We start from the raw sequence: 14,498 nt of genomic DNA on the forward strand, positions 1-14,498 counted from the left end.
CAAGGAACATTTGCAAGGCTCTAAGCTTAGGGTGGAGAAGACAGACATTACAAATACAAGCAAACAGAAAGCTAACTACTAGTACCCAGCACAAAAACATCCTTCTGTGGAGCACCGCAACTTTTCCTTCCAACATTCATGACTGCTGACCTACTTAACTGGAAACAAACCATGCACTTAAACATGAAGGGAGAGAGCGTTCTGCAAAGCACCACAGATGGGGGAACTTTCATTTTGAAGTGAGGAGGGAAAAAGTTAACAGATTACAGCAGACAGTCTGCTTTAACAGATTGCAAGAACAAAATGGCCATCTACTTTGTATTTAGGATGCTTTCACATCTTTGCTTGGCACAAGAGGATGGTCTGATCTCATCCATACCAGGCTGTGACTGACAAGTACTCAGTGTGTTTACTATTAAATACTGTCTCAGCAACTGATGTGTACACAAGCACTCAGACCTTACAAATGAGAAGAATGAGCAATCCAAGCGGATGAAAAGTCAGGCACAAGCTCTATTTGAAGTTAACAAGATGGGCAGTCACAAATCTAAAAAATTATTTCCACCATTAAAGACTAAGAACAAGATGTGCCACTCTGAGAAGTTTTCTGAGACTCTGAATGAAATAATTTATCTTTTTGTTGGCTTTGTTACGTGAAAAAAAGGAAAAACCCCGCAGTAAACATTCCAAAAATTGTTGCAACAGCCAGTGTGTTTTAGAAATAATAACAAGCTATACTTACTACAACAGCACCCAACTGACACAGAATTGGAAAATGGAAAGATGTTTTTTAATTGTGCACCTCAAGTCTTCTGCTTCTTGACGTAAAGACACGCAATTAATACAAAGTATTTGACAAGTTTAAATACTCAAGAATAATAGCATTGATGGAGCAAAGGGAAAAGATTTCATTAAAACAAAGTTCTGCTGAAGATTATTATGTGAAACAGCGAATTTGAACCACTCCCTGTTTCCCGAGCATGACTCCTCCAGACAATTCACACGCAATTAAGAATTCAAATTCCCTACTAGCTCCATTCCCTAGGTCCTTAGAGCATTAACCAAAGTATTTTAGTGGAGTTAATGAATTCCAAATTGCAAAGTCTCAAACTGAATCAGAAGGCAGTTTGCTTGGGACACACATGTCAGGACAAGCCCACCGTGTCAGAAGTCAGCAGAGGGCACTGCGACACACCTACAAATTAATATTTTTGCTGCTCTTTTGGCCCTGAAACATAAGAGGTCAGTCAGGAGTGGAGAGCTCTGCCACAGAGAGAAAAACTGCTGCTCCTTTCCATCACCAGTCAAGATGACAGGCTGCTATGGACTTATGCACCAGAAGTCACCACACCAGAATCCAAATGGTACATAAGAAAGAGCCTCAGGTCTTCACAGCTACACAGTATTTAAAAATCTGTTTCTTATGGCTTCTACGGGAAAGATAGGACACACCTTCCAATCTCCAAACACATGATTCAGAGACTCAAAGTCACTGAAATAGGTACAGCTGGGAAGAAACCAGAGGAAAACAGATCAAAACAAGGAAGATAATGGACACTGAGAAAACAGGACAAGGAGGACATTCTCAATACTATTGAAATTAATACCTCTCATGTCATACCACATCTACTTCTGTGCTACTGCTCACCTTCTGTTTCCACAAGAATTTTGCTTTATTAGCAAAGTTAAACAATAATCTCAAAGCTGTCCAAGTTCTCATTGAACATTTTCACCTTCCTGAGAAATTGAACACTGGCAAACTATTTAAATCCCACATCTAGGAAACAAGGACACAAGAAGGTAGAAACGACTTATTTATAATATTTAGGACTCCCTTTTTAGCAAAAATAATTAGGGCACACAGATGAGTGACCAATGGAAACAAGGAAACCAAACTCCACAGAACTGCACAGGACATTATCCTTTATTGCCTTTTGCAATAAATCTGTGGAGAACAGTAGCTGTTCTCCTCATTCCCCGTGCTATTGGGTTAGGCTCGTAGAGGACTTGAACTTATGCAAATACAAGCCTTAGGAATTCAGAGGGGAAAACCCAAATAACTCCAGAAGAATCTGGTCATCAGAAATGAAGGTACTCAGCATTGCTGCCATTTCCCTCCAAACCAACACAGTCTAAGTAGTAAAAATGAGAATTCTCTGGTTGGTGCTCTTATGTAATAAAGCAGAAACAGGTTGAGCAGCTCCATCTGATGTACAGAAAAGCAAGAGTATGCCTCTTGCCTACAGCACCGTGTAAAGCCTATGGGAAGACCACACGGGCAAAGTGCACCAACAGCAATTCCTCCCACAGACTCTCTTCCAAACCTCTGTCGTCCTCTGCCAATTCTGGAACGTGATGTTCTACTTTGCAAGTTGCAATTATGTGACAAGTCTCAGGGACGGCAGGAAGAGGGAGAAGGACCGCTCCTTATCTAGGTGGCTGGACTGCAGCAGGAAAATATACGTGGCAGTATGAGAAAGTATGAGAAAACCTGACCAAGTTTTCAGATGAAATTACACCAGACAGCTTAAGGGGGATATCTGTCACCAACAAAACAGGACAATCCTCTTATACCCTGCAGTGGGTCACGCACTGCTGCTACATACTTTATGCTAATTCGGATGTTTGCTAGACTGCTTTGTGAGCAGATTCACTTCATTTGCCTGGCAAAAAATCACACAGAGCAAAGCTCAGCTCAAACGACCCAAATAAGCACTGGGGACCCCGGAGTCACTACCCTTGCTGTCCAGCAAGGAGCATGAGGAAGACTCTGCTACCCAAATATTACTCAACCTTTATGAGGGACTATAATTCAAAATTAACACAACAACTCATCGTTTCAGGAAGGAACAGTACAATGCCTATGAAAGAAATCAGAGGTGTCACTGCAGTTCACTCTTTCTCAAGCAGAACTTACACAACAGGTAACAGGAAGCCTCTCCTGAGAATGCTTGCCTCTTTGGCTTTCAACAACTCGAGTTTATGAAGTGCAGTACACAACAACACTGCCAATCTATCTCTTCAGCTGATAACCTACACTCAGACCGCCATCTCACACGCGCACGCATTCTTCCAGTCCTCTCAACTCTGCTATAAGTTAAAAAGGGAAAGTTACGAGATTTTATAGGTTACTTTGGATCAATTTACAAGCAACGGCTGCAATTTGTGCGTGACAGGCACAAGCAGCGCGAGTTGGCTGGCTCCGCAGCCCCGGGAAACATGCACTGAGAGCAGCAGACACACATTATGGGCAACCATAGCCCCGGTGCTGGTCTTGCGGGAGTTTCTGGGCGCACAGGAACTCTGAGGCACACAGACCCCCAAGGGGAGCGGGGAGCGCAGAGCACCCGGCTCAGGAGGCTGGGGGAAGGAGAAAAGGGACGCCGCCCCTCGCCCGCCGCTCATCGGGACCACCCCCACCCCGGGAAATAAGCCGCCTCCCGCAGCCCCAGCCCGGCACTCACACGACCGCTCGGGAGATCATCCAGGACACCATCGCGGCGGCGGCGGCAGCGACGCGTCCCCTCAGCCGGCCGGGCCGCAATGGCCGCAGCGCTGCCGCGCCCCGCCCCGCCCGCCCCATTGGCCCGGGGGCTGCGCGCCTGCGCCCTGCGGCCGCGCGGGCGGGGCGGCGGCGGAGCGCGGCGGGCCGTGAGGGGATCGCGGCCGGCAGCCGGGGCAAGGCGTCTGTCTGCTCCTGCCTCTTCATCCAGGACCCGTCTGAGCTGCAGCGGCGTCCATCCTAGACCGCCACACGGATACAGCCTTTGCAGAGCGCCCGGAAGAGAAAGAAACAGATAAAAGTCGTTAAGATTGCAGTAAGGCACCTTTCTCCCCGTCTCACCGCCTCTATTTGAAACCCGGTGACCAACTCTAGCAATAAGAGTTGTGGGATGCTCGCCCCTTGCCTTGGTCTTTGCCCATGCGCTCGCAATGCTGTAGAGGATGTTTTGTAAGCCGAAACATCCGTGTGGTATATTGAAGTCGCCTCAGCTTGGCCTGCTGCCCCGGAGCGTGCCGAGCCACTCGTGCGCTGCAGGGCTTGGCTAAGGCCGCTGTGTCACCCCGGGACACCGGCTGGAGCCCTGCCTTGAGCAGAGTGCGGGGCCAGCCCGCTGCTGGGCTCCTGCACCCCCTGCAGCGCTACGAGAAGGTGCTTCTCCTCTATGCTTGCTGACAAGCACTCAGAACCAAAGACTCTTTAAGGTCACGTCCTTAGGTGGGCCACACAGGCTGCTACGTGCGGTTAATCCATAAATGCAGATGACCGGGAAGATACACATGGAAGGATTAGTGCTTGTCTGCCTTGTTACTTTTGTTTCTTTCATTACACATCTCTTTTACCAGCTGCTGCCCAAGGCCCGACAGCAAGCAAGACAATCCACAGTGTAACCCAGTCCAGGTACTCTTGCCAAGGTCATGGTCTGGCAGACTGAGACATGCAGGAGAAGCTGATTGCTTCCTGAAACCTTAGTTAATCCATCTCTGCATATTAGTTTTACACTTCCTGCTGAACTGTTTGCACACATAAAAGAACAATGTTTTCCTGAAACTGACTGCTTTATCTTTTCTCAGAAGACTAGGTTGTATGAAGTCCTGCCCAAGCCATCGCTGAAAACATTCCGTTTTACTCTTCTGATTTCAAGAAGTGTAATGGAGCAGTATCCAAAGTGATAGATGTCGATGCTACTGAACATGCCACTCAGAGCTAAGGTAGGGAAAGAGAAGATTACAGTTTCAGCACCATTCCTGCTGCCTCTCACAGTAAATGACATGCCAAAGTCAGTGTCAGACTCTCTAGAAGGAATTCGTTCTTTAATATATCTTGAAGTGCAGATAATACAGTTTCCCTGCCTGCCATACAGAAAGAATAAAGAGCTTAATCTGTGTAAGCTACTGTCTTATTCAGATTAGAGGTGCCAGGTAAATGCAGGATGGTTTTTGTTCCACCAGAATTCTCCTCCTCTCACCACTAAAACCCAGCCATGGGCATCTTCATTCCCCTGCAGCCTTCAAACACACCACACACAGCCAAAAGGAGGGAAAGAAAGAGGGTAAATAAACAATTGTGGAATGTTTCAACAAAGACAGTGTTTGAAAACTGTTATAGTTGTATACTGTGAAATTGGAAACCTGAAATGAAAAAGCAGACAACGTAAAAAGAAATTATTTTTAACCATGCAGAAATTCTTGCAAACAATGATACTGCCCATCTTGGGTGTCTCCTCACACTGACCTTTGTAGGGGGTTACTGATGCAGGGAGAGGTAGAGAGGAATTTGTTTGTGAACAATTTGAAGTACAGCACTCATCAATCTTATTTTTGAAACAGGCCTAACCTGAAAGCATTCTTCCTTTCATTCAATGAAGGGAGAAATCCGAACCACTGCTTTTTTTCCTGTGCTCTCTGAATAACAAACCTCTCCAGTGGTAGACTGGGCAGAGGAAATTCACACAGCAGAGCATTTGTAATATAAATTACCTGGCAGAGATTACATTTTAGGCTCCAGTTCTGTAAACTCCTGCTGCCTGCCTGACGCTCCACTGAAGTTTGTAGCATTCCAGTCCATTTAGAGCAAACTGAAAGATGAGAGCCCCAGTTCACAGCATATGAAATTAAGTATACAATACATTTCTTTACTGCAAGCAATTATGTTTGGTACTAGCTCAGAGAACCATTCCAGGAAAAGACTTACACTCTCTTTTACTGTCTCAGATTGTATATACAATAATTCCGTAGCTGCATAATTTATTTTATGTGGAATATGTTTACACAAAATAAAAAGTGGTTTTCCTCTAAGAGACATTTATTTTTCTTGTGTTCTTGTGTTTGTTACCATGGTGATACCGTCTCTGTTGGAAAGCTAAATTTACATTTAAAGAGACATTTTTTTAAAAGGGTAAAGGCACATGGCTCCTAAGAGTAATTTATCTAGCTCAGAAAATTACAATTAATTTCACAGAATGTTTCGAGACTTAATTCAGTGCAACAAGCTGGGTGGTGGTTGCTGAGCCCTCAGCAGACAGGCACAGGGATGCCCCATGAACTTCCCTGTATTCCAGGTCACACGTAATGCTAATCCATGCTCCTGCATGGCAGAAACACAGGGAGCAGCACAGCAATTAAATCCATGCCATGTACTTAGGCAAACCTGGCGTGTCTTACTCATATGTCTGTCTATTTCTGTCTAAGGAGGAGGCTTACAGGTATCTCATTATGGGATATTTTTAACACCCCTTCCAAAAGACACTTCATATAGTTAAAAGTTGCTTTAAATAGTGTTAACAGTGGTTGGAAAATCATTTGTAAAGGCCAGCTAACTTCTCTGATGCAATACAATGTACGTATACAAACATCAATGTTTAGCTTTCACCTCTTTTGCAGGTAAACAAACATTTCAATTACATTGCAGCTGTGCAATCCGTGAATGAGCAACATTTAGGAAGACACAAGCTGGCCTGTGACAGAGGGATTCGGTTCCCTGCATTACAAGGATATGCTCTCCAAAGACAGCACCGCTTGCATCACACAGGTTAATCACAGGGATGGGTTTTTTCATGGCTTCACTGCTTTATATTCATCTCTCCTAGATGAGCCTCAAATCTAGAATGATTTGAAAAAAATAGAGATTTCTTTCAGTCCTGAATCATACCACATATGTTTGTAATGTTGGGATCAGAACACAGAACAGATTATGCCAGTTTATCTGTTAAAACAGCAGTACAGAATGGGTGAAGATGACTATTTCTGACACCACTCTAAGCTGATATTATTACCATAACTGATTATTAACTAATATGGTTGAAATGTATAGTTTATGCTACCTTCAAGTATTTAACTCTTCATTACCTTTCCTATGCATGAAGCAACAGCAAAGGTAAGCTCTGATCTCTAGATAAAAAGCCCTTCTGCCCTAATGGGCTTTAATTTGAAAGTGAGTGTTGGGCAATGCTATGGATGTTTTAGGAAATCAAAGCAGCTGCAGCTTTTGCTCGGAATTCTGGATGTGCCACTTCTTGCTCACACGTATTTCAGCCTCCCGGCACAGCATCTTGCTGAGGAACATGGCAGAGCCAGTTGGTGTCTAATATTGGTGTTTTAAGTTTTTTTTTTATTCCAGCACACAGACAGAATGCTAACAGGCCATAAGTTTATTTCTTTCAGAAATGTTTGTGTGAAATTTATAAACATTCCAAATTAGGAATGTAAAGCGCCCAACTTAATGAAAAAACAAAGTTTTGAATTGATGTTTCTACCTTTTTTTTTCATTTGGTAGGTTTAACCACTATCGTTCTCAGCTTTGTTACAGTCTGACAACCCTATTAAAGCTCTCACTTCAATATGAATAAGTAGAAACCTTAGGTTTTGAATAATTTCTTTCCCTCATGTTCACAGATACACCTGCAAGTGCAAAACCTGAAAACACACAAACTTCAACATGATGTGAAATTCATGCTTTAAGGCATTTCTTGATGGCAGTTTCCTGACTTTCAGAGCCCTGACAATTCCAGTTAGTACTGAATTTTAAGCAAAATAGAATTTGAAATTAAAAAGGCATCTAGCTAGAGTTGTAGGATGACTGCACTGTGTAGTAGAGGGGAATCCTTGCAAGCAGAGGAGTTAGCAAATGCAGCAGGCCCAGAGACTTTTTTTCAAGACTATGAAAGAATGGTGTCTAGCACTGTTAATTCCGTGAGTTGTAGGTCAGGAAAAGCAGATAAGGCTGAGACAGAGCACTGAAAGCAATTCAAAACAGCCCTGTCAACATAAAGCCAAACCAGCCTGTTTTGACTGCAGCAGTCAATTCAGACAGAATCCAATTAATCTTATAAGTACAAATATTAAAAGGGTACTCTACTTACTATTTTAAAGAAAATTTACCATGCTGTGAAAAGGTTTATCACGCAACTGCTGATTGGTTTTATCAATTTTTAATGGGTTGCAATGGGTTAAGTGCCTCCAGTTCTTTCTTACCAGAAACATAAAAGCAACCCATTAGGATTTTTTTTTTCCTTAAGGGAAATGTGATCTAAAGCGGAAGGGGAAAGTTCAGAACAGCTCCATCTGAGCCTTTCTCCTGGCAGCAGTCATATGTCCATCCTACCTTATTGCTTCCATTTGCAGTTGAAAGCATATAAAATGTGGCCCCCACAAGGGCAAGCTAAACAACAGAGGAGCTCGTTCCCAGCCCAGGAGGCTCTCACAAAGCCACTCTGCTGTACCTGTCACTTCCCTGCTTCTGTGTTGGTAAGCTGTAGACAGAAATGTCTGCCATGTGTTGCATGTGGAGCTTCAAACATTCCCCTGTGGGTAAGTGTAACCATACCAGTGCGTCCCACTGGGGCAGTCCAGTGGATAGTTATTTCTCCCATGTTCCCAAGTGGAGTGGCATTGAAGCTGTTAACTTGTTCAAAAGCTGCACCTGACTGTTTCAGTAGATACGCACCTCCCTCACGAGAGCAGACCCTTTTTAAATGATGAGCTGCACATAGTCTGGCATCTGATGATCCAGTCTTTGGAATTTGAACTCTGTATACAGAGACAGATACCAAAGCCATGCTATTCCTTCCTGTCTGGGTAGTATAATCTCAGCTATATTCCATCACTACTTGTGATGCATCACATTTAATAATGATAGCAATCTGTTGGAGATTGTTTCTAAACACACCTTCTGCTTTTGATGTTTCTGATCCCTGTGGAAAGCTTATGTTATTTTATAGTCTGCTGACTAAGCTCATGTGCACACCAGCTGCATTTTATCAGGGAACAATGATTGCCTTTTGAACCAGCTGATGGATTTAACTTAAAATGAAGAGGAGATACACCTTCTTTGGCAACACTTACAATGGTGTTCAGCACAACATCTATTTGCAGAATGTCATAGTCTCCAGCTAAACAGTGCTTGTTCAACATTGCCACCAGCCCAAAAGAGGTGGAAAAAACACATCTTAGAAACAGAAAGTACCCCAAATTTTTCTGCTGCACAAGAAAACAAGGATCACCCCATGTCATTTGTTCCTGAAGCCTTTCAACAGCAATCACATGCCTTTTCTTAACTATGTTTACTAGTCCGTCATTATCCTACTGGGAAGCTATTCCTTGTATCAAAGTTAAGCTGAGTCAAGGAGTATTCAGCACTTTTTATCCTGCCTCCCCCAAGTATGGAAGGAAAAGTGTTAATTTCCTCTGCAGCAACTTAAAAAATTAAACCAAATACTTATGTATCAAATCTTCCTTTGAATAAAGAATTCCTTATGGGATATTTTTTGTCCTTTTGATTCCTTTTCTAACCAAACTTTCTTGAAATGCAAAGCCCAAACCCATACACAGAGTTTAAGAGGAGAATAATCAGCAGCAAGAGCTGAAGGACTACCTCGTACATTATCCAGCAACTCAAAAGGCTGCCAGCAAAGGACACTGGGCTATCAGGTTTCCCTTTGCTTCTTTCCCACACTCTCAGGGCAGCACAGCATGATTAGCTGGGACAGATACTCAGGGGAGCCTCTGCTGTGAGGCAGGATGGCAATTCCTGTGTACAACCCCAAGTAAGCCTTTAGCCAGCTGACCCCACTCTGCCTTGCTTTCCCATTCCAAGACAGGTCTACTCAGAACTGCTGACCAGCATTTAAGGAAGCTGTTTTATCAAACAACATCCTGATTTGGTTTTCCCTTGGAGCTATGCTTTCTGTCTTCTCATTATTTGGGTTCCTTTTCCCCCAAGAAATGTCATCTCTCTGCATTCTCCCCTAAAAGGTCTCTCTAGATTTTAAAACTGGAAGGGAATATCAAATCATTTCATCCAACTTAAACCCAAGACACAGAATCATTAATTCATGTGTCATGTCAGATAACCTTTGTTTCCTAGAAGCAGTGCTGCTGACAAAGGATATTGATTTGAAGGCATCAGAACATTGAATTTTTTTAATTTTTTTTTCCTCTGGAAAACTAGGCCCATGCTTTTAAATTTTGAATTTGCCTTTAGTTTCCAGTTCAGCTTCCTGCTATGCTTTAAATGATAGATTAAAGATGTCTTTCTCACTTATTAGGTCTCCACAAGGATTAATGCATGCATAAGTCACATTTCAGTCTCTTGATAAATTAAACTGCAAGTTTCTTTGATTTTTTTTTTTTTAAGTCCCTAAACGCCTTATGGTAGATTTCTAGCTCTAACCCCAAATTTTCCCAGCATTTTCATATACTGAACTTTGTAACCAGATTTCTGTTCCCTTTACAAACTTTCTGTTCAAGTGGCATAAGATAATAAATCTGCCACCCTCTTCTGTTCTCATTAATAGACAAAACAGAATGTTCTTGGGTGCTCATATTCAGTTGTTTGTCCTCTGATCCAGGCACCTGCCTTGCATGCTGCTTCTCAAACTCCTGGCTACCGGTCTGAATGTTTTGTTGATGTCTGTTTTTGGAGGGCTCACCTAACACAGGAAAAACTACTTTCCTTTCAGAGCTCAGGTTATTGAACACTTCCACTAAGATGCTGTTCTCCCTTACTGGAAGTTAAGAGAGTTAGCATAAGGTTTCCCAAGATTCTTCAGGCGAAGAGGAAACGGGATGGACCCCAAAGGCATGGCTGGATAGGAGCACCCCTGTCTCCTCACTACTGCAAGCACAACTCCTGCTGTGCCAGCTGACTGCCCTCCCTTCCTCCCCACCTTTGAAAAAGCCTCCCAGGCTTGTCCTGAGGTGCAAAATCAAAGCATGTTTCTATAGTGTATATCACAATCATACAGAGTGTGCAGTAGATCAACAGCAAAACAGGATCAACAGCCCTTATATGGTGTCTAACTTTCAATTTGCAAAGCTTCTAGAGGCAGCATTCCTTTCCACCCTGCAAGAAACAAGTACTTGCTTCTTGCTGTACAGAGTGACTCAAGTCAGCGCTGAAGAAAATAAAGATTGCATAGCAAAAAAATAAGTTGGCACTTCCGTTTGCTTTCTTGTTCAACATTGCCAAAACCAGCAGATATACACAGCAAAATGTCTCTCTTGATCCACAGGTCCCTACACAGGAACCATTTGTTTCTGCCTCAAAAAGATGTTTCCCATCTTCTGTGGCAAGGAAGTCACCCTTGAGTTTTCTCCTGTGTTATTTGAGTAGAACATTGCCAGCCAACAGAATACATTTCTGTGTAGTCTGGTATCCTTGGAATACGAGTGCAAGCTGTTTAATACATTAGCAGTAATTGTCAAAGGTTTGAAGCCTCTCTGGGGAGGAGCAGGAGGTTTGCTCATGGATTTTGTGCACTGCCAGAAATCCCTATCAGGGTGTATTACTACGCACTCAGAAGGCAGCCTGAAGTGCCTCTCATACTCAGAACTCTGCCACCTTTGCTTTCCAGCTAGCCTTTTAGTTCTGGGGAAAGTTGACTCTGAGAAAAGGAGCACAGACAGTCTTTCAGCCTGTCTAGACATTCTGCATGCTGAATGTTTAATAGCCTGGTGTAGCATAGTTGGACTACAGCAGCAGAAAGTGATGAAGGCAGGAAAAACAATAGGCAGAACTTCTGGTTTAACAGGCATAAATGCACTGTGTCTGTAGCTGCTCTGAGCTGGTAGCCTGCAGGAGGCTAGGAAAAAATCATCCTCCCCATGTCAAACACACTCTGTCTAGACAAATCTGAGCTTCACCTTTTTTGCATACCCCTTGTCTCCCAGAATTTGCTAGAAATAACTGTTAGACATCAAAATTTACACAAAAGGCACTCTCCAGCAACTCAAAAATGAGAATCAATAGCTGCTTTGTTTTGGCTTCCTTTCACACAGTATTAATGTACAGACACAGTTCTTCCACATACGATTTTTTCATCCTCTCCCACACATTTTGGAAATTAATCCATCAAGATACATGAAACCTGAATTAAAAAAGCCCTGACAAAACTGAAGTGCAACCTAAAATTCAGGAACTTCAGCAGCCGATCTCTGGAATACTTAGGACCACAAATTATACAAATGATGGATGCTCCTCAATTAAATGAGCACCAATTGTTGACAGCTGAATTAAAAAACAAAGTCACCTTTATGGTTTTGAGTGGCTTTAATGTTTATGGTTGATCCACTGGGTTCATAAGCATAAAACAAGTACTCAAGTTTCACCATCCTTAGTATGGAACAAGTCCTGTAGCTCATGCAAATGCTGGAAGGAAGACATGAATGCCTTCCCTCACTTTATTTCCCTGAAGATGAGCTGCATCACAACTGTGAGCACCACTAAATTTCTCTTGTATCAATTAGTTCAGTGATCAATCAGTTCAGCAGTGATCAAGCATGTGCTTTCAGACCCCTTTTTTGTCTACAGAAAATTAACTTAAGCAACATGAAACACAAGTGTCACTTTGCTGGGTTGTAACTTAGAGGACTTCAAGCAGTTTATGATGCAAGAAAATTGGAGTCAACACAAGGCTCTGAGGTGGTGCTTATTGCAACCATTTCCTTGAACTTCCATTTCATCTTTCCATTGACATTAATTGCAAACAAGAAAGACAGTGGATTTGCATTACATTTGGGCATATGAGAGTCACAAATTACAGATTTAATAAGAGTCATTTAAGGCCTCCTCCTGGAAAGGGAACATCTCTCCCCAGCCCAGCCATGCAGGCTGGCTCATCACCTGCCTTGGACCTTGACCTTTCTGAATCATGTCAGTGCTGTGTGCAGTCAAGTCCGCTTCAGGTAAATAACCACTGGTATTACAGAGCCATCAGACATGGCTTGATGGCCTTTTCTCAAGTCCATGTTAATGCTGTGCTTTTAAATACAGACCGGACCATGCTGGGCAATATTCTGCGTAATCTCATTACAATTACAATTGCAACTTGATGTCTTGTAATTTGGGGTCATCTTTTTAAGATATGGTCAAATAATGAATATTTACAGGTACCTGCTGCTGCAACTTCGTAAAACCAAAACAAAGTTCTGGGAACATCATTTTGATGAAAAGTGAAAAGAAGAAAGGGAGGGGGGGAATAGAGCCCCAAGAGAAGAAGGTGTATCTTCAGTTTGTTTAATTTCACCTTTAATTTTGCCTCACTTAAGCTACTTCTAATATTTAAGATAAGAAGTACTTTGGTCTCATACTCTGAAAGTAGGATCAGTATCTAAACATAGAAAGGGTGGCACAGTACTCCTGCTGGGACCCAGTAGGTTTTTGGTTTAGGACTCAACAGCAAAAGCAAGCCCATGTCAGACCACTCACTGAAAGGAGGCAGGTCTTCTGCAGACCTGTACGCTGTGTTCATAGCGCATGGAACCACCTGCACATACCTTACTAAAATTTCTTCAGCAGGTTATTATGAGCATTTTTTAATATTAAAAATCTGCACGTGCTAACGTAGATTATTCCTTTGTATTCCTGCATATCATCCTACAAAATAGAATGAGACGGGACCAGATAAGTTTCTGTATAGATAAAAATTCAAAAATACTAATTTCTCTGAATAGAAGCTTCATGTTCAAAAGTCACATACAACAGGAAAATAATACAATATGTGATAGAGCATCAGTTACCCCGGGAACAACAGCAATGCAGATACGTGCAACTACTGGACTAAGCACATCTTTCTCCACTAATCCCTTCCAAAATTGTTTTTCCCAGTTCAGTCATGTTTACTGTCAGTGGTGCTTCAGCTACAGAGTACATGCTTTTCTAAATTTTACCTGCAATTGGGACTTACCTCAGTAAGAAAAACATCTCCCTGGTTGGTACCCTAGAGTAGCTGGTGCTTGCATTCAGAGTTTACTTCCTGAAGACAAACATTTTCTGCTGGCTGAACTTCAGCCAACTGGGCAAGAAGAGCCGATTTCTGCTTCTACCTTTTCCAGTAGGCACCACAGGAGCAACAGCAAGGATACAAATGTAGGAAGCATGTCCCAGCACTTCTAGGTTGGGAATCTGTGGAAGGTAACTTAGGGAGAGGGAGGACAGAGAATTGGATTCCTTTGGTGCCACAAAATCAATAATGAATAATGAATCAATAATGAATTAGTACTTGGTACTAATCAGGGTGTTATTTATATAAATAGCTGGAATTTATATAAAATAAATAGCTGCCATTTATGCAAATGGCTGCTGGAATCTTTTTTCAAAGACAAAATAGAGGAGCCACCTTTTCACAGTGGTGCCCAGGGAAAGGGCAAGAGGCAATGAGCACAGGCTGAAATACAGGAAATTCCATTTGAACTTAAGAAAATACTTTTTCCACTATGATAGATTGCACAGGGAGACTCATGTCTCCAGTCTTGAAGAAATATTTAAAGCTTGGCTGGACATGGCCCCAAGGAGCCTGCTGTAGGTAGCCCTGCTCTGAGCAGGGAGGGGTCAGACTAGACAATGTCCAGAGGTTCCTTCCAGCCCCAGCTAGTTCATGACTCCAAGACAACCTTCTCATTCAATTAAATGACACAGCAACAGCCAAACACAATCTACTGCTCTTAAATCCAAGAAGACATGCAAGTTCCTTCTCATCTCTATGCTTATGTAGGTTTGT

At 42.7% G+C, this 14,498-nt stretch overlaps 1 protein-coding gene across 1 annotated transcript in view; it reads right to left on the reverse strand.

Annotated features, from left to right (window-relative positions):
* REEP3 (receptor accessory protein 3) overlaps positions 1–3,583 on the reverse strand; it is a 36,691-nt gene extending 33,108 nt beyond the window's left edge. The window contains exon 1 of the mRNA XM_038140533.1: positions 3,465–3,583. Within this exon, the coding sequence (XP_037996461.1) occupies positions 3,465–3,583 (119 nt within the window). The remainder of the gene's footprint in view (positions 1–3,464) is intronic.
* Positions 3,584–14,498: the final 10,915 nt, after the last annotated feature.

This window comes from Motacilla alba, chromosome 6 (assembly GCF_015832195.1).
Source record: "Motacilla alba alba isolate MOTALB_02 chromosome 6, Motacilla_alba_V1.0_pri, whole genome shotgun sequence".
NCBI lineage: Eukaryota > Metazoa > Chordata > Aves > Passeriformes > Motacillidae > Motacilla > Motacilla alba.